The sequence below is a fragment of the Phycodurus eques genome, chromosome 1 (assembly GCF_024500275.1).
Source record: "Phycodurus eques isolate BA_2022a chromosome 1, UOR_Pequ_1.1, whole genome shotgun sequence".
NCBI lineage: Eukaryota > Metazoa > Chordata > Actinopteri > Syngnathiformes > Syngnathidae > Phycodurus > Phycodurus eques.
In genome coordinates, this window is record NC_084525.1 from 46,027,465 (window position 1) to 46,048,384 (window position 20,920).

Genomic DNA, 20,920 nt, shown 5'->3' on the forward strand with positions numbered 1-20,920 from the left:
GATATATTTAGTGAATGCCCAATTCATTTCCCACGCTGGCCCACTCGGTGTGGCGCACCAAAAAGGACGCATTTGATGGGCCCTTGTGTTCCGTGAAAAGCTCAGTTTGCATTTCTGCAGCAGAAAATAATCATACAATAACAATACGGATAATAAAACCTCTTTTCGAGGACGTCTTAGCGACCTAACTGGATGCTTGACCTTAAACACCGCTCACCAAACAACGCATGTACAAACGCGACAATAATTGTGAATTCACAACAATTGCCTCTTCTGAAGATTCCATCTTTCCCCCCCACTGGCTGTCCTTGAAAACAGAAGAAACATGTTGTACAATCATGACATTCAAGCCCCGCCCACGTGGCTTCATATTGAAGCCACGGTTCTGTTGTTGTAATACTGAATTCCAGCCTAGGGGGCGTCAGACTTTATGGATGATGAATGTACTTTTTAGGAATGAAACCCTGCCCCCCCCCCCCCCCCCCCCGCCCGCCCCCCGTCTCGTTCTTGGTGAACATTAGGCAACTGTATTTTTGAAATGTTACTTGATGTGAAGAGTTGAAGACGCACTGCGCTAGATAAGCGTGTTCTGCCACGCCCACTTGTCCAGAGATCGCCAAATCACGTCTGAGCGGCCACGTGCGCGGCGCGCCGACTTGTTCCTCAAGTACCAGATGGCGGCAGAGGAGAAGAAAACGGTAAGGTGAACGTCTGCCGCCACGTCCGAGTACAAAATTGCTCATTGCCGAGAAAAAAACGGACGGCTCGTATCTCCAAAAACCCGAAAGTCGAGGCTTTCAGATCTCAAGGTGCCATTGGGTTAGTTTGGATTCACTTACAACTCTAATCTCTTAATATTCGAACCCAGACCCACAAAACATGACTTGATTCTTGAATCCGTTGACAGACAGAAGGTGCAATCAATGGCAAACGAAAATCCACGTGTCCAGGTTGAGGGAGTGTTTGGAGCCCCCTCCTCATTTCCTGGACTTCTTTTCCCCCTTTAGCCTCACTGACCACCTCTGTTTCTGATTTTCTCCCCCTCCCCGCCCCCACACGGCCCTCCCTCCCGATTTCCTTCCCTCTGGCGGGCCAAGGGGGCGGGATAAGTGCCGATCACTTCTGGCGGCTGTCGCGTCCGGAGCGCCTCGCCGCATTTCTCGCCGGCCTGCCGACGCTCGAATCGCCCCAGCGGACCGCCGGGTGGCCGGCTCCCCTCTCGGGTTTGGACTTGTTTTGTTTTTCTTCCTCCTTTCCGACCGGACCCAGCGCACCCTTCTCTGAATCGCTCTTTTGTCTTTTTGGCCAGTTGTTTCCTGTCTGTGCTGTCTTTATGCGCGCCCCCCCCCCCCAGCCCAGCCCAGCCCAGCCCAGCCCAGCCCTCCCTCTGACAAAGTTGCTCGCACTTAAGTTGGGTTTCAAATGTCTCCAGCCTCACTTTTAGTCGTGTCTTTATGGGCTCGATTGTCCAAATTATCTCCACATGTAGAAGGCGGCCCGTATCGCTCCTTGTGTGTCTAAGAAGTGGTGAGTCATCACATCCGGAGCCTTGATGTGGCTGCGGTAAAGTTTTGTCATTCTCTTGTGTTTTCCTTGTCTTATTTGCCGAAAAGTTGTCGATGTCTTTTTTAGCGGTAAAGACATGTTCTCTTATCTGGCTAACGGTTTCAGCTCGTTGGGTCATTGCAGCGGCACGGCGGACGACCGGTTAGCGCATCTGCCTCACAGTTCTGAGGTTGCGGGCTCAAATCCGGCCTCGCCTGCGCGGAGTTTGCATGTTCTCCCCGTGCCCGAGTGACTTTTTTCCGGGCACTCCGGTTTCCCCCCCACATCCCAAAAACATGCACGGTAGGTTGATTGAAGACTCTAAATTGCCCGTGGGTGTGAACGTGAGTGCGAATGGTTGTTCTTTTCTATGTGCCCTGCGATTGGCTGGCGACCAGTTCGGGGTGTACCCCGCCTTTCGCCCGAAGATAGCTGGGCGAGGCTCCAGCACGCCCGCGACCCACGCGATGAGAAGCGCTCCAGAAAACGGAGGGTTCATTGCCATTTCTGGGTTCATTTGTGAACAGAGGAAAGATGTACAGTATGGTCTTTGGTTTCTGGGCTGCAATTAGGTTTTAGATTGAGGAAAGAGAGTCTCGTGCTCATCGAGTGTTTTGCCTTGAGTTATAATAGTGTTTTTTGTGTGGCATAACTCCTATTCATCTCTGTAGGTGGCAGAATCTTCGCAGCCATCCCTTCGCTGTGGCAACCCGAGCGTTTTAAAGACACCCCGCCCAGCCACGGCGCCGCACCCGAGAAAGTCAGCCGTCGATCAACAGGTGGCGAGCCGAGGCCCGCCTCACAGATCCGGACCACGCGGGACACCCGCCAGCAGAGAGGGCGGTGCGGGCGAATCGGAGGGACATGGAGGAGGCCGGGGTCAGCGGAGTCGCAGAGGAGCGGGAAGGGGCGCGCGCAGAGGTGCCCCGTTCGGAAAGGCCCAGCGTGCCCCTCGACAACCTCAAGATGATCTTCGAGAAGGGCGAAGCGGAGCAGGTGAGGCGCCTCCGCGAGGGTTGCGTACGCACGAGAACCCGGCGGCTTTGTGTCGCGGTCAATCCGGCTGCTCTGATTTCCAAACGAGTCAACAAGTTTGCCGTCTTCTTTCATTCCGTCTCGCAATCGAGCAGGCTGCCGATCGGTCACGCTCGGACTCAATAAGTCCGCTTGTTGTCAAAAGCCTCGGAGGCGCCGCGTGACTCGGCGCTCGCTCTCTCCGTGCCATCATTCCGTCAGCTGACAGCTTCTCACGTCATGTTCCGAAAGGATGCTAATGCTTGAAAGTGGAGCACGACGCGTTGAGCCTGCAGCCACGCGCGTCTGAAAAAATGTCACGTTGAAGCACTCGCGAGTCTTCTGATATGACGTGGTAACACAAAGAGTCACTTATGATGGGAAAAGAACATGAAGAAGCGATTATCAAGGATTTTAGGTGTCCAGAATTTGTGGGGAATTCATGGGGGCAGCGACTGAGCCCTCCCGCTAACAGAGGAACTGTGAGTGAAGATTTTTATAAGCTTTATAAGCAGCAGGCCTTTCCTACCTTCAAGCTACTCCGAGCACTTGAACACTCTCGTCATTCACCGACCGATGGCGTAGCATCAGCAGCAAACGGAGGTTTAGTATCTTGCTCAAGGACACTTGGACAGGGTCACAAGGACTGAGGGTCAAACCCACAACTTTCGGGTCGGGAATCCACCACTCTACCACCTGAGCTGTGCCGCCCCGATTCCCCGTATTTACGGTTCGAACCGCAAATACAGCAAACGATGATCCCTAAACAGTTGAAAATCATTTGAAACCTGCAACCGGAGAGTCGCCGGTTCGTATCCACGCCCGAGTGCATATCATCCTCGTTTCCCGAGGCGAGACACTTGACCCGCGTTGCCTACGAATGAATGCGGTTGGATATTTGGGGGTGGTCGGAGGGGCCGCGGGCGCAGAATGGCAGCCGCGCTCCTGTGCAGGGCAGCTGTAGCTCACAAGTGGCTTCCAACACCAGGTGTGAGTGAGGAGGCAATGAATAATGCCTGCGATTGTAAAGCGTCTTTGAGTATCATGAAAAGTACTATATAAGTGGAATGTATTATTATTATTATTATTACGACTATTATTAATTCAAATTTATGATACAACATTAACAAAAACGGCTTACAGATGATTTGATTTCGAAACAATTTGCGCGTGTTCTTCCGCTAAGCAACAGATGAAGCTCGTCTCTTCGTGGATTTGCCCCTGATGCCATTGCTGCAACTAAATAGGCCCACCATTAACACGAAGTTACAATAACGCAATCCCAGTCGACAAGCAGGCGGTTATTCCCAGTTCCGAGCCCAGACCCAGAAAGCAACAGCTGATTAGGAAGCCGGGTCACACGGACACGCCCACTCAACTTGCATCACCAATGCGGTCGCCCCTTATTATGTCAGCAAAGGCTAACGGCGCTTGCAAGCGCACCAGCGCCAGCGTGTGCGTCTTTAAGCCATCACCCGTCATCATAAAGGCTCTGAGGCTAGCTGCGCAGTTCTTGCCAGATGATGAGCAGGCTTAACGAGCGCACCCCGAGGGGCCTTGTCGATCCGAGCGGGTGAGTGCCCACTCAATTTCGACCGAGTCGAGTCAAAGCTACAAGCTCGCGTCGGTACTGTTGTCTTGGAATGAGAGGAACGTAAGTTGGCCACAATGCTACCCGGTCAGTCGCGTTTCGATGACACGTTCGGAAGTGAGCAGGGCTTGAAATCATCTCGATGGAAAGTTTGGAGTGAACCTCGCAAGCGAAGACACGCCGCTCTTCGGAATTCGTGTGCCTGTCCGCTCACGTCCGCTTTCTCCTCTTATCTTTGGATCAAGAATGTGTTTGTCGTCAGTTGGGAAGAGCCGCCGGCCTGCTCGGGCACGATTGGCAGTCGTCATGACGACAACCCGCCCGACTCGATGGTGTTGATTATAGGACACGCGTTGCATTGCATGTGGCCGAATGTACCGTGGACCTTTTTGACTGTGCGCTAGTTGTTGTTTTATCGCTCTTGTGCAAGGTGGAAGTTGGCTCGATGAACTGGCGAGAAACGAGCGCAAAAGAGTAGAATTGTATGACATGTTTTTTGTGCGGACATGGGCCAACAAAATAAGTTCCTTTTTGGAAATGATGCGACTCCAAGGTTTGTAGTCAAGCCCGCAAATTCTTCCCCAAGGGAAATTCACTGAAAACATAAAACAAAGCAAATATGCTGACTTATGAATAATATTGAAAATACTTAACATGGTATCTTATTTTTTCTTGCAACAGAAATAAAATGGAGGTCACGATTCCAGCGTGGTCTGAAAGTCCAGGGGTCAAGGGAATCATATCAGTTATCATTACATTACAGAATGGCTGGACTACTTTGAAAAAGCCGTTTTTTTTGTAAAGACATCTACGGTCAACCGGACACGAGCGCGGAAGACCTGGTCCAAAGCAACGATGTCATCGGGCGCGCCGGTGACACGGGCTCCACCTCCACTCGTGCTTCACCCTCTCACCGATGCTTATCGAAATACCCCGAGCCCTCCCCCATCCAGTCCCTCGCCGCTCCGGTCCTCCTCCAGCTGCCGGTCGGCCACCTTACGGCCCCCGTTGTCGGGCCGGGCAGCCAACAATTTCGATCGTGCGCACAACTGGGACACTTTAGGGAAAGTCCGCGATTTATTCCGTTCTCTAGCTTGCAAGCTAACTGACTAGCGAGCTAAGGAGCTAAACGGCTCGCTCGATCGTGGCGACGCCGTTTATAACAAGTCACTAACTGGCGGACCGCAGTCCGGGTCCGGGTCCGGGTCCGGAAACGGTCCCATACGGAACCAGACCATAGCCAAAAAAAAGAAGTTTCACAAAAGACGGAGAAAGAGCAAAAAATGACTGATGAAGCAAGAGAACATTCGGAACAAACGGCGCTTGAAATGTAACGATTGGTGTTATTTTTGTTCGTACTTCTCGGTGGGACGTTCCGACCGGGAGCACTTCTTAATACTGCGTAGAATAGGCGAAACGCCATTACGAACTCAAACTAAGGTTCTGAACAACATTCATTCATTCATTCGGGCCTATCCCAGCTCTCTTGGGGCCAGAGGCGGCGTACACCCCGAACCGGTCGCCAGCCAATCGCAGGGGTTTTGAACAAACAGAACCTCTAAAAGGGTTCCGTTGTTAACATTTGTTAAGTTGGGTCAAGATGCCAACAAACAAAAGGGGGAAATTCCAACTTTGTGATTTTTCGTGAGTTAAGCACTTTATTTCAACACGTATACGTCATGTTTTATTGACTGGCTCATATTGTGAAATGCAGCCCTACTTTTTAGTCAGTAAATGAGAGAACATTACACAGTTGTGCTCATATTGTTGATGACCAGAGCAGAATTTGTTAGATGTTCTGCTCTAATATCATTCCATCAGTGGCATAAAAAGACAAACAATACTGTCGTTGATCGTGGAAGTTTTGGAGAAAATGTATTGTTCTAAAAAAATGTGTTATCGTGGCAGGCTTAACCACAACAAAATATATTGAGAGAGAGCAAGAGCAATGGGTAACAAAATATTGTACAAACAATATGAAAGAGAGTAACAACTGCAATCAAACTCTCCAATATAGCGGGACCGCAAAGCAAGAACCGTGATCCGGCGAAGGATGACTGTATCTGTATTCTGTGATGATAAATTGCAGGGACTCATTGTTTCCATGACACGTGCATCCTGGGACTCTCACGGTCTCAAGTGTCAAATGATCTATGACATGTGAGCCAATACTTTTGGCAATACAGTGTGTCACTTTTCAGGCAACGGCATGTTCGTTGAGCCATTTAACTTTGCATCGTCAAAGAGAACGACACGTTTTCAAGACTCTACATCGGTCTATAACGCGTGCAAAAATAATACACGCAAGACTGACGAATTGTATAGTAGATTTGTGAAACTATAAGAACTTGAGCAAATTTGAAACATGTGCAAGTCAGAGGTAATTCTGGAGTCTTCTTAACGGAAAAAAGTTCAAGTCCCAAATGAAGTCGATGAAGTAAATCGATGAAGTGGATGCGGTAAATCTGCACTCAATTTCAAGTCAGTCGATTCAAGTCATGAGCCATAAATGAGAAGCGGCGCACAGGGCGAGCGTGCGAGGGTTGACATCCCCGCCCGAGCGCGTGCCGTCGTCGTGTCCCTGGCCGAGACGCTTGACCCGGGCGGAGTTCGCTCTACTAATGCATTCACAATCACTTTTGAATGGTCCCCAACAAATCGCCTTATTCTCTTTGACTTTATTGCCTTGACAATTGAAGGCAGAACTGATGCGAAGCTTAGGTCATGTCTGACCAGTTCATCATATGGATGTACTCGACGTAGCTTACTCGTACGGCACGCTATCTCGAGAGTACAGATTTTCAGACTGGTCGAGTCGCGTCTCATCAATACCGAGTCAAAGGTATATTGAAGTCTTTCATCAAGGCCAAGCGAGGTCTGAGGCCCTAAAGTTGACGACGCGAGGCAAGTCGTGCGACTGGAGCCGCCCGCCGCCCCTCCATAGTAATCTGGCCTTGATTGGCGGGGCATCGCTCCCATTTTGGAAGAGCAGTAAACCTCATCCGGCCGTTTTTGATTGAGGCCCATCGGCCCCCCCTCCTCCCCAGCCTGCGTGAATCCCCCCCACCCCCCTCGCTGCACCTGCTCCCTGTGCCCATCCCCCCGCCCTCCCTGAAGCCTTTCTGGGGGCTCAACCCCAACCCTCATCTCCTCTCCGTGCGGTGAGCCAGAGCGGGCCGGCCCCACCGGAGCTGAGCAGCGCACCGATTGAACGCCGCCGGCTTCTCGTCTCCGTCCTCGCTGGTCTCCACGAGAGGTACTTGGCTGTATGTGGGCTGCTCTCTGATGTCTTCCAAGTGGTCTGCTTTGTGGTGGATTGCATTGTTGGAGGAAGGAAAGCTGCCTCTAGAAGTTCCCTTCATGTGGGGGTGGGGGACTTGATGAGTGGCTCTTTGGGGCCAAACTGTGTCGGCTGTGCCCTTTCCGTCTTGGTCTTGGTTTTGGTTTTTGGGAGCCCTAATGTGAGGCCAGGGTGTTGTTGTTTTTGGTCGTGCGCGTGTGCGTCCGTGTGTGTGTGTGTGCGCGAGGGAGCTTTAACAGCGTCAAGATTAGCAGCAGATTCTTTGTCTGACCCGTTGATCCACCCTCCCGCGTGCCTGTTTACATCCGTCCAGCCACATGTTTAGACCCCCTCCTCGTGCGTCTGGGATCCGTCCGTCCGTCCGTCCCTCCTCTAAGCTGCCCCCTCGGCCACCCGCAGGGTTTGATCTTTTATCGTGGAAGTGGTTTGGGAGTGAAGGGGGTTTCTTTAGCCTAGATTCTTGGTCTATGGGTGTCTTATATACAGTGCTGTGAACAAGTATTGGCCCCCTTCTCAAATTCCTATTTTTATTGCATAGTTACCCCACTTTAATGTGCAGATCATCAAACAAATGTAATGATCGGACACATCGAACCAAAGTGAACTTAAAATGCTGTTGTTAAATGGTGATTTCATTTATTAAGGAAAAAAAAGCTATCCAAAGTTACTTGGCTTTGTGTGAAAAAGTAATTGATTCCCTAAACCTTAGAACTGGTTGGGCCATCTTCAGCAGCAACAACTGAAATCAAGCGTTTTCTCGAACTGGCAATGAGTTTTTCACATCTCTGTGGAGATATTTTGGCCCCCCTCTACCTTGCATAACAGTTTGAATTCAGCAAAAATGGAAGCTTTTCGAGCATGAACGGCCTTTTTACGATCATTGCCACTGCATTTCAATTGGATTCAAGTCTGGACTTTGGCTAGGCCTCTCCAAAACCTTCATTTTTTTTTTTTTTTTTAAGCCATTCAGAAGTTGACTTGCTGGTGTGTTTTGCATTGTTATCCTGGCGCAGAACCCAAGTGCGCTTCAGCTTGAGGTGACAAACTGATGGCTGAACATTTTCCTTCATGATTTTCTGTTAAAGAGCAGAATTAATGGTTCTATCAATCACAGCAAGTTGTCCAGGCCCTAAAGGAGTCAAGCAGCCCCAAATCATCACACTACCGACACCATGTTTGCCTGTTGGTATGATCTTCTTTTTCTAAAATGCTGCTTTACATTTAGGACACACAGCTTCCAAAAAGTATATATATATATATATATATATATATATATATATATATATATATATATATATATATATATATATATATATATATATATATATATTGCAAAAGTAAAAGGAGCTTTTATGTTCTTCTTGGTCAGCAGTGGTTTCCACCTTGGAACTCTGCTATGGATGCCATTTTTGCCCAGTATCTTCTTTACTGTCGAGTCATAAACAGTGATCTTAACTGAGGCAAGGGAGGCCTGCAGTTTTAGACATGAATGTGCTCTTGGTGTAACTTTTCTAGGCCGGCCAGTTCACCACTGTTCCATGTTTTCTCCATTTGAGGTTAATGGCTCTCACCGTGGTTCGCTGGAATCCTAAAGCTTTTGAAATTGCATTGTAATTCTTTCCAGACCGATAGATGTCAATGACTTCATTTCTCATCTTTCTTGATTGAACAGGTTTCTTGAGATAATCAGATTCGGGTGTGGTCAGTGAAAATGAACCCAGCTATCCCAAAAATGTGATTCATTCCGAATTCATTCTTGATTTAACAAACGGGGCATAACTTTTTCACACAGGGCTTTGTAGCTTTGAATTTAGTTTTCCCCGAATGAAATCACCATTTACTTTGCATGAATCCGTAGCGATGTAGTAGCTCAGTTTCAATAAGGTTGGTGAGTACAACATCGCTCCCTCTCATGCAATATTGCTGAAATGTTCTTGATTTAGTGTTGTTTAATCATTAAATAATACCAAATACACAAGAAAAATCAGTTAGTAAATAGTAATCGGAAACAAATATTTTGCGATAGACTTTACTGCAAAATAAAAAGAATTCTCAATGAATCCATTGAATAATGTCTTCTAAAAAAGATTGGATAGCTGCAGCCCTCTACGTAATGCAATCAAGTGATGATATATTTTGAGGATTTTCCTAACAGCTGACGCAGGCAGGTAAACCGGGTAAGCGCGCAATTTCCACTTTCACCGGCCTGAGCTGCAGTTGGGCACTTATGTTACAAGCTTTCACGAAGGAGCTTGTTGAAGTGAGGAAAAACAAGCCGGAGCCGGTGGGGCGTTCCACTCCGCCGGGATCAAGCGCCACCGCTCCTCGTGCAGCACGATCCAGTTTGTGTTCCGCGCTGTCTTGTCCAATCCGACTCGCTGAGGCCCGCGGACGTTCGGGCGCTTCACACGTGAGCCGACAACATCGAGTGGCGGTGGAGCCAAGAATGCAGCTGTGTGCATGTTTCGTGCTAAAACGAGTCAAGCCAGTGAAGAAAAAACATGGTGTTGTTTTTGAATTGGTGAATGTTAGCTGAAGAGAAGCTGGAGATGAGTAGTCAATGAGTATTATAAGTTGTGCTTTGGATGCACTTCCGACTCCAGCAGGGTTTCAAATGTTCAATTCAAATACCGGACCAGCATGGAAGCTGCGACATGTGCGGTGTTTTTTCTCTTCTGCCGATAAGACGGGTTGTCTGTCGGGCTTTCTGAGCTCATTAAGGGGATTATTAAAGTGGCGGCGAGACGGACACACACAGACTCACACTCTCAAAACGGTGTCTTGCATTGGGATGCCTGCGATGAGCGCCACTGAGGACGTCAGCCGTGCATGTTGACACATGAATGAAGAGCGTGTGCCATGCAGGACACACTCTCGAGCAGTTTTTTGCTTTCTGGCTTGTGTTTTATTGCCTCCTATTTTGTTTTCCTGTTGTTTTCTTTCAAGGCGTCGTCAAGCAGAGGAAACGGTGCTAATCCAGCCAGCATGGAGCAGCTTCTGGGGGGTATGTACCCTATCTGTGCTCCAACGTGACCATTTGAATGCAAAACACAGAAAATGGATGTATTAGAGCCGTAATGTCTTTCCGGCTTTTATCTATCCAGAGCGCGCACGCTTTCACATGACGACTGGTCACACCGCCGTCGCACGCCGTATTAAATAGTGTCGCACGGCCATTCGTAGGGGATGAGAAGTGAAGGTCAGGTGTTAAATTCCGATACTACCTTTGAAGTTGAGAAGTGGCCAGTTCGACCGAGCAACACGGCCCAACGCCACTGACGTGGACCGTTGCGAAAAAAAATGACAGTTGGCAACTTTCGGCCGCACAGCAAGCGACTGAGCGCCGGACATCCACCGACGCGCCGTAACGGAAAATCTGCGACCCGGTATTAGGTTTTGAGGCTCCGCGTTCAATACACTGTAGGCCGACTGCTAATTTTGTACGGCGCCACAAAAACATGGCGTGATTGTCAAGGAATAAACCGAGGAAACAGGCGAGATCAAGAAGACTGTGGATATTTTGAGCGGCCGGAGAGGCTGTCGGCAGTGATCGATCGCCTCCGTTCACCGACTGCGCTCCGTGCGTTTTTCACCGGAGCGTCACCGACCGCAAAACTAGTGGCCACTAATGAAACTAGTGGCTGAATCCCGCACACTACGTGAACGTTCAGGCGGTTTTGGTGGTGGCGTTCGTTGTGTTGCAGGCCTTACACAAAAAGGTGGAAAACGGCGGCTTTCCAAGAAGTATAACGGGGGCTTCTGACACGACCCCCGAAGGTGGAAAACGATGGGGGGCCCATTCCGTGTCTGAGCCATTTCTGCAAACCACTTACAGTATATACAGAACAGCGAAATGAAGTAAAGGCAACTGCTGGCGTGTAAGTTCAAGGGGCCTCCGCTATTACCTCCAAATGCGGGAAATGGCCGACTTCACAGTCTCCCCACTTCTGTGGGTTGACACTTTGACCCCCAAACTTTTCCTCTCACCTTAACGTGTCGTCTCGCGTTTGCATCAGACGGGAGTCTCGCGGAGTCGACCCCTCTCCGAGACCGGATGGCCCTCTACCAGGCGGCCGTCTCCAAACAGGATGCCACCCCGGTCAGTGGGAGTACTGTACACTTCCTAAGATCCACAGATCGACAAAAACACTCACAGTAGTCATTTATCTCTCAGACTGATCTGCAAGAACCGTTTGGTGGCAAACAGAAGGAGAATGTTCCACCCTTCTCCCTGGACATGGTGAGCTCAGCTTTAACTGGATCACAATGATTGATTGATTGATTGATTTTTGTTTTTGTTTTTTATCATGAACATATGACACAAGTTCTAGAAGTTCTTTTTGTCTCTGTACAGAGTCCAGAGCCTGAGCCAGCAAACAGCAGAAAGAGTTTTAGTGCCGAGAGCAACGGTAAGGTATTTCAGCGGGAGAAGCGCACACGTGTAAAAAATGGTCGGGACCCCTCTGTTGATGAAAGTGGTCCAACAGAAAAACAACTAAAGATAGTGGCCTGCACAAAAATACAGTACTGCAGATGGAATGTTTCAGCTTTTTTTATACAGTAGTAGTCCAATAGTATATATATCAGGGCAGGTCTTTGTTTCACAGTTGGTAGATCCAGTGTTCTTTTCTTTTTTACACAGGGCACAGGCAAAATTGTTGGTCCCCATTTGTTCAAGAAAGACAAAGCCACACTCATCACAAAAACATTGTGAACTTTGAAGTCAGGACATGTTCAACAAACCTCATTTGATTGCGATGATTCCCTCGAAAGCTTATGCCATAAAGTCATGAGGTGAAGGGTCCCACGATTTTTGTGCAGTTCGTTCGTTGAATTGCGTTGCGGCTCGGGCGGCTGACGGGCCCTCCGACGATCCGCATCCTCGGTCGGCACTTGCGGCCACGTTCGAGCAATTTGGCCGCTCCTGGTGCCGAGACGGCACAAAAGCCCGTTTACCAATTAGCACAAAAATGAAACAATGCCTGACTTTCATGGTTTAATTTTCAGCCAGTCACTGATGACGTAGCGGTACACTCGCCTGACTTTGGTGCAGGCAGCGTGGGCTCAGTTCCCACTCAGTGACGGTGTGAATGTGAGTGCGAATGCTTGCCCGTGTCTATATGTGCCCTGCGACGGACTGGCGACCAGTTCAGGGTGTAGTCTGCCTTTCGCCTGAAGTCACCTGCGACAGGCTCCGGCGTCCCGCGACCCTAACCAGGATAAGCGCTGTTGAAAATGGATCATTTTCAGCCTTTTTGTTTTGTTTTTTAAACTTTTGTCAGTTTCAAGTTATTAAAGTTAACATTGTGGGGTTTTCTTTCATTAACAGAGGGCTTCCATACCAACTTTGTCCACGTGGGTATATTGTCAACTAGTTCGGTTGACGATGCGTGCGGGAAATATTGCTGCGAATGATCAATTACGTAATAAGAGTGGAAATCTCGGGGCCAACTGGGACGACGCAATTCCACGGAATTCTACGTTTGGCCAGTGTGAGCGCACTGCCGCTAATTGAAATTTGGTTGACTCAGCGTCGTCCTCTGGCACAAGTGAAAGAGGCGGGCCGGGGGCCCGGCGTGATTTGTGGATTCAAATTGCCGAAATGTTGATTTTCCGCCACAGGTGCCGGCGCTGGCAACGCCGTATCCTGTTCTCCGGCCAAAACTCCGAGGGTGAGTCTTTCGCACCTCAACGGCGACTCAATGCAGGTTTTGATCACGATGGTTTCCGGGTCAGAATTTCCGGCCGCCTGTGCGGGAGGCGTGCGTGTCCTGTCAGAAGACGGTGTACCCTCTGGAGAGGCTGGTGGCCAACCAGCAAATTTTCCACAGCGCTTGCTTCCGCTGCTGCCACTGCAACACCAAACTCAGGTGAGGCGGCCGCCGACTGGAAGCCGGCGATTCCGACCAATAATTACAACCCAGAAATTAAAAGCAACTACAATAAGAAACATTGTTGACAATAATTGCAGCTGCACTTTCTGAGCACCTCTTCTCATTTTGACATTGTGCGTATGACTTTATACAGAATCATCTTTATTTGCCAAGTATGTCCAAAACACACAAGGAATTTGTCTCCGGTAGTTGGAGCCGCTCTAGTACGACAGACAGTCAATTGACAGAACACTTTGGAGACATAAAGACATTGACAAAAAACAATTGTGAAAAAAGATGCAGAGTCCTCGAGCACTTAGAGCAGTTCGAATGACTCATATTGCAATAGTCCGGTGCAATGACCGTTGTGCAAAGGGCGCCGAGACTTCAAGGAGTGGATGCGGTTTAAAGTGACGAGTGGCGCGATCATCTGGGCCAATGTCGGTTGTGCAAATGTTACAGATACTCCTCAATCCGTGTGCAAATGGAGCAGATGCTACTCTGGCACGAGTGGCCAGTATATGCAAATAGTGCAGCGTGGCGACACAACTACAGTGAGTGCACGGGTCATACATAATTGGCCCCACAGAAATGTGACAACCAACTCAAGTCAAAAAATTGCCAGCTTGCTGTAATGGAATTATAGGTTAGGTGTTGAAGAAGTACACTTCATATTAGTCTGACCTCATCCAACCCTTGTGTAGTCTTTCCGAACGCTACGAAGGAGTATTAAGGCCGCACAGAGAAGAAAAAAAAAGCGATAATAGAAGCCTGATGTGATTTTTTTTTTCCCCAATTGTTTTTTCTCAAGAAAAATGCATATTATAATGTTGAACTTTTGTGACGTGAAGGAAGTTGTAAACAGAATATACAGGTACATATCAATCAATTTGAAATTAGTGTCAAAAGCTTAATTTCGGTATTTCCATTCAAAAAGGGAAATATTTCAGGTTTATATACATCTATATATCTATATTCATATAGATATAGATATATAAAAAAGGCGGCACGGTGGAGGCCGACTGCTTAGAGCGTCTGCCTCACAGTTCTGAGGACCCGGGTTCAATCCCCGGCCCCGCCTGTGTGGAGTTTGCATGTTCTCCCCGTGCCTGCGTGGCTTTTCTCCCACATCCCAAAAACATGCATTAATTGAATACTCTAAATTGCCCGTAGGTGTGAATGTGAGTGCGAATGGTTGTTTGTTTGTTTGTATGTGCCCTGCGATTGGCTGGCAACCAGTTCTGGGTGTGCCCCGCCTCCTGCCCGATGACAGCTGGGATAGGCTCCAGCACGCCCGCGACCCGCGTGAGGAGAAGCGGCTCAGAAAATGGATGGATGGATATATATATACCCCCATCTGTTGGATTTATAATTATTATTATTTTTGTCAAGTTTCATTTTTTGAGTTTATTCGCTTTTTTCCTGTGGAACCTACCCTCAGCTATTCACTAAAACTCAATCTATTTAAGGGTTTTGGTGCTCTTTCTGTAACACTCTTAAGATGCCACAAGATGGCACCAAAGCCATGGCAAATAGGAATGTAGTAATTGGTGTCAAGGAAGTATGTTGAAGTTAGACAGCTCAACTGAGAGATTTTATCTTTGTATGTCAGGGAGGAGATAAGTTTAGCCTGGGTTGTAAGCAGAAGTTTGAGTCTTTGCCGCAAGTGTACGTTTTTGGTCTGCTTCACGTGCACTTACGGTGCATTTTATTTAGGAATTAAATCATGTCAGCCATTTATTTCTAACATTAAATTTGTAAGATGAGTGTGAAATGATATTGATATGTTTTAAGATCATAGTTAGTGGTAGGAGAAAGGTTGATATATTGTGTGTCCAGGAAATCAGGTGGAAAGGCAGTAAGGCTAGAAGTTTAGGGGCAGGGTTTAAATTATTTTACTATGGTGTAGATGGGAAGGAGGAACATAAAGTGACCTACAAGAGTGCAGGTAGAATCACGCAGGTGGATTATATCTTGTGCAGACGATGTCATCTGACTGTAAAGTAGTGGTAGGGGAGAGTGTGGCTAGACAGCATAGGATGGTGGTGTGTAAGATGACTCTGGTGGTGGGGAGGAAGATTAGGAAGACAAAGGCAGAGCAGAGAACCATGTGGTGGAAGCTGAGACAGGACGAGTGTTGTGCAGCTTTTCGGGAAGAGGTGAGACAGGCTCTCGGTGGACAGGAGGAGCTTCCAGAAGACTGGACCACTGCAGCCAAGGTGATCAGAGAGGCAGGCAGGAGAGTACTTGGTGTATCTTCTTCAGGAAAGGAGAGAAGGAGACTTGGTGGTGGAACCTCAAAGTACAGGAAATCACACAAGGAAAGAGGTTAGGTAAGAACTGGGACACTGAGAGGACCGAGGAGAGGCGAAAGGAATACATTGAGAAGCGACACAGGGCAAAGGTAGAGGTGGTAAAGGCCAAACAAGAGGCATATGATGACATGTATGCCTGGTTGGACACTAAAGAAGGAGAAAAGGATCTATACAGGTTGGCCAGACAGGGATAGAGATGAGAAGGATAGAGATGGAAATATGTTGACTGGTGCCAGCAGTGTGCTAGATAGATGGAAAGAATACTTTGAGGAGTTGATGAATGAGGAAAATGAGAGAGAAGGGAGAGTAGAAGAGGCAATTGTGGTGGACCAGGAAGTGGCAATGATTAGTAAAGGGGAAGTTAGAAAGGCATTAAAGAGGATAAAAATGAAAAGGCAGTTGGTCGTGATGACATTCCTGTGGCGGTATGGAAGCATCTAGGAGAGGTGGCTATGGAGTTTTTGACCAGCTTGTTCAACAGAATTCTAGTGGGTGAGAAGATGCCTGAAGAATGGAGGAAAAGTGTGCTGGTGCCCATTTTTAAGAACAAGGGTGATGTGCGGACCTGTGGGAACTATACAGGAATAAAGTTGATGAGCCACACGATGAAGTTATGGGAAAGAGTAGTGGAGGCTAGACTCAGGACAGATGTGAGTATTTGCGAGCAACAGTATGGTTTCATGTCTAGAAAGAGTACCAGAGATGCATTATTTGCCTTGAGGATGTTGATAGAAGAGTACAGAGAAGGTCTGAATTAGCTACATTGTGTCTTTGTAGATCTAGAGGAAGCCTATGACAGAGTACCCTGAGAGGAACTGTGGTACTACATGCGGAAGTCTGGAGTGGCAGAGAAGTATGTTAGGTTAATACAGGACATGTACGAGGGCAGCAGAACAGCGGTGAGGTGTGCTGTCGGTGTGACAGACAAATTTAAGGTGGAGGTGGGACTGCATCAGGGATCAGCCCTGAGCCCCTTCCTGTTTGCAGAGGTGATGGATAGGCTGACAGATGAGGTTAGACTCGAATCCCAGTGGACCATAATGTTCGCAGATGACATTGTGATCTGCAGGTGGAGGAACAGTTAGAAAGGTGGAGGCATGCACTGGAAAGGAGAGGAATGAAAATTAGTTGAAGTAAGACAGAATATAACAGAAATATGTGCATGAATGAGAGGGGTGGATGGGGAAGAGTGAGGCTCCAGGGAGAAGAGATAGCAAGGGTGGAGGACTTGAAATACTTGGGGTCAACCGTCCAGAGCAACGGTGAGTGTGGTCAGGAAGTGAAGAAACGGGTCCAAGCAGCTTGGAACGGGTGGAGGAAGGTGTCAGGTGTGTTATGTGACAGAAGAGTCTCTGCTAGGATGAAGGGCAAAGTTTATGAAACAGTGGTGAGGCCAGCCATGATGGACGGATTAGAGACAGTGGCACTGAAGAGACAACAGGAAGCAGAGCTGGAGGTGGCGGAAATGAAGATGCTGAGATTCTCGCTGGGATTGAGGAGGTTGGATAAAATTAGAAATGAGCTCATCAGAGGGACGGCCAAGGTTCGATGTTTTGGAGACAAAGTTAGAGAGCAGACTTCGATGGTTTGGACACGCTCAGAGGAGAGAGTGTGAGTATGTTGGTAGAAGGGTGATGAGGATGGAGCTGCCAGGCAAGAGAGCTCGAGGAAGACCAAAGAGAAGGTTGATAGATGTCGTGAGGGAAGACATGAGGGCAGTTGGTGTTAGAGAGGATGATGAAGGAGATCGGCTCACATGGAAAAGGATGACACGCTGTGGTGACCCTTAACGGGATAAGCCGAAAGGAAAAGAAAAAGAAGAAGATAGGCCAAAATGAGTCAGGTCGATTGTATGCAGTACTGACTGAAAGGCAGGAAAACAAGCGGGTCTGATCAAAGGGCTCAATGTGCGGGTGTGAGTCGCCAACTGTCATTTAATTTATTCGTGGGCCAACAAGCCAACACTCCGTGAATTCTGCTTTACATGACAAGAACTGACATCCGGGGAACAAAACCAGACGTCGCTATCGATGCCCGGTCACCGCAAGACACAGAGATAGCGCCAACTACCAATCAGAGCAAAGCTGTTTCCCATATTCAAATTCTGGAGAACAGTGATCCAATCAGAGCAAAAGCTTATTTACATGTCAAATATTAATGAATAATGAATAATAAATCAATCCGTCTTTGTCAAGCATTGTAGCGCAACGAGAAGAGCTTTGAAAAGGGCCTCCTGGGCATTTCCGACCCCAATTATCTTGCAAACCCGACAACAGGACATCAAAGATGTTTTATTTATTTATTTTCAAACAGGTGTGGGATGGGATCTTTAGCATTTTTTTTGGGGGGGGGGGGGGATGTCGATGACTCTCAGTTCTTCGTTATTTGCCCCAGGGTGTTGCATGTTTGAGGCCCCAGTACTCCTTGTAGAGTAAGTTCAAAGCATCGCCTTCTTTTTTTTGCCCTCTCTCATGATCTAGTTTGGTCAACTACGCCTCCCTGCACAACAACGTGTACTGCAAGCCGCACTTCTGCCAGCTCTTCAAGGCCAAGGGCAACTACGATGAGGGCTTTGGCCACCGGCCCCACAAGGAGCTGTGGGAGAGCAAAGGCGAGCTGCGGGAGATAACGACCACGGCGGCGACTTCGCCACAGGCCGGCGCTCACACCGAGAGCTCCTCTTCCCTCGGCTCAGAGCTGGCGAGCCCCAGCGTGGAGGACTCCCCGCTCGCCAAGGTCAACGTCCTGACCGCCACCATGGAGGCCCTGGGACAAGGATCCCTGGAGAAGAGCGACAGGCCGGCGGAGGCGCGCAGGCTGAAAATCTCCTGGCCGCCGCAACCGGAAGGCGTCGGCCGCCGCAGCGGAGCCGCCGCACCCGCCGAGGGGGCCGGCAAGCCCATCCGAGCAAAGTGGCCCCCGGAGGACGGCTCCTCCTCCTCCTCCTCGCCGCCTGAAGAAGCCAGAGGAGCTTCCTGCCTGTGGAGGAGCTCCTCCTTGAAGGAGCCCCGCACACCCCTCACGCCGACCGGCCAGGCCGCCGCCGCCGAGCCCGACGAGGGGTCCCCTAGCGGGGGGACGTCGCCAGGCGACAGCGTGCCCGCACAGGACGGCCGTGTGGATGTCAACGGCAGCTTTGGGGAGGAGGGCGAAGACGTGTCTGAGCAGGAAGGTGAGGACGTGCTGGACAAGGGTGACCAAGATGCGGAGAAGGGAGAAGACGTGCCCATGCGTCAGCTCACCCATGAGGTCCGCGCAGGGGGTCGGGGTCACCGGAAGGAGCAGACGGACGACCGTGAAGATGCGAAAGTCGACAAGTCGTCTCCGGAGGAAGAGGCGGAGGCCGGCCGCTTGCCGCAGGACGCGGGCTTCCGGGAGGGCGAGGAGGCCGAGGACAAGGCACAGCTGGAGATGCTGACCGTGGAGGAAATGATCAAGCGAAATCGCTACTATGACGAAGAGGAGGAGGAAGATGACGATTGCTAAAGTCACCTTCCTCGTCCCCCTGCCTCGTTGCTGCAGTGTCTGGTCTTGGACACAAGCAAGCTCTTGAACTGTGCCTCATCCTTCTGCATTCAAAGCCATTCTGACTGCTTTTTTTCCTCTGACCTTTTTAACTGTAACGTAGTTCAACTTTGTCCCAGTTCCAGAATATTTGTATACATAAATGCCCGAAGATTATACCGCAGAGGTATTTTACACTACCTTTTCTCATTTGAATGTGTTTTGCAATTGCAGCTCGCTGCTTCTTTATTCAAGATTGCAATGACAACTAAATCAGCAAATAAACTAAACCTTTCAATATGTTTATTTTTTTTTATTTTTTTAAACAGGATAGACGGTAAGGAAAATGGATGGATGGATGGTTTAGTTTTTTTTTTAAACAAAAAACATTCGGTATGTTCACCTTGATAAAAGGATGAATCAAGACTGAATAATCTGGTTCTGATGCGGTGTTTTTAAGGCCATGACTTGCTATTTAAATACATTGTGTACAAAATGCCTCAGTTGTTATTCCTGTTAAAGAGGCTAAAGTAGCAACAGGTACCTTTAAGGTGCCCTGAAAATAAATCAATGGCAGATAATTTGAGAATAAACCAACTCGTTGTGTTGTGAAATGGTAGGCCACCCACCCTTACGTCCATCTGTCCGTCTGTTCACCCACCCGTCCGGCGACCTACCTGTCCGTCCATCCATCCATCCATCCATCCATCCATCCATCCTTCCTTCCTCTTGAGGGTCACGGGTGTGCTGGCGCCCACCGCGACTGACTTGGGGCGAGAGGCGTGCTACACCTCGAACTGGTCACCAGCCAGTCACGGGGCACAAATAGACAAACAACCTTTCACACCTACGGACAATTTGTGAAGCCGACAACATGTTGGAATGTGGGAGGAAGCCAGAACACGCACAAACTCCACGCAGGAAAGCCGGGCCCGGGACTTGAACCGCTAACTGTGAAGGCAGACTAGATTGACATGGTAACGCAAAGACAAAGCTGATGATTAGACAAAAAAAATCAAATATCCACATACCTGTACATAATGGAAACAATACAGCCAAGAGAAATGCTACGGAATGAAAAGAGTGCTGGGAATAATACTCACATTTCGGTTGTAAATCTAGGTCAGTGCTTTTAATTGTGTCATGGCCAGCTTTCAAAAACACAAAGATACTGCAGACCCCAGGTATGTGTTTTCCAGCCTGTTTGATTTTATTGGATGTGGTCTGCACACATTTTTCACATCTAAACTCAGCCCTGGTGTACACCACGTAAATCCACAATGCACATCGAGTGATGTCTTTACTGCAAATAATGCAGCAATCGTGACATAGTGTCATTATTATTATATGTCGTCTATCTGATATGATTTCAGGTGGCAAATGTAAGGGTTTACAACTATATAGACACAATGTACAATACTGTGTGTCTGTCATAATAGTAACATAAATACCATCAATATCAATTATTCAACTAAGGCATTGGTTCTCAATTTTTTGCAGCAGGTACCACCTAAAAAAAGAGTCACTCTTCAAGTACCACCATCATGACAGACATTTAAATACAGTAACGCAGTGCGCTTAGGTGTTCATCAAAAATGAGGCAGACGTTTTATTCCTAAAAGTATACTTGAATTTATAATTGCAAGCCACTGCAACATTATAGGAACATAAAAATGTACTGAAATAATGATTACATTTTAATGTATTCAACAGGAAAGTTACATAAAAGTCATACTCCAATAAATGTTTAAAAACAAACATTTCTCAAACATGAAAT

The 20,920-nt window shown here is 48.3% G+C and overlaps 1 protein-coding gene across 7 annotated transcripts; it reads left to right on the forward strand.

The window, feature by feature from the left end:
- The first annotated feature begins 1,094 nt into the window (after positions 1 to 1,094).
- On the forward strand, positions 1,095 to 19,441 carry lima1a (LIM domain and actin binding 1a). Of its 7 annotated transcripts, none has more exons than XM_061694394.1 (9): positions 1,095 to 1,223; positions 2,217 to 2,541; positions 10,398 to 10,455; positions 11,468 to 11,550; positions 11,626 to 11,691; positions 11,806 to 11,860; positions 13,074 to 13,123; positions 13,188 to 13,321; positions 18,120 to 19,441. In XM_061694394.1, the coding sequence occupies exons 2-9, from the start codon at positions 2,410 to 2,412 to the stop codon at positions 19,123 to 19,125; spliced, it is 1,584 nt and encodes a 527-aa protein (XP_061550378.1). In that variant the 5' UTR covers positions 1,095 to 1,223; positions 2,217 to 2,409; the 3' UTR covers positions 19,126 to 19,441. The 7 variants fall into 7 exon arrangements, with proteins under 7 accessions (XP_061550378.1, XP_061550386.1, XP_061550371.1 ...); XM_061694402.1 differs by lacking the exon at positions 1,095 to 1,223 and adding an exon at positions 1,287 to 1,563; XM_061694387.1 differs by lacking the exon at positions 1,095 to 1,223 and adding an exon at positions 1,287 to 1,527.
- Positions 19,442 to 20,920: the final 1,479 nt, after the last annotated feature.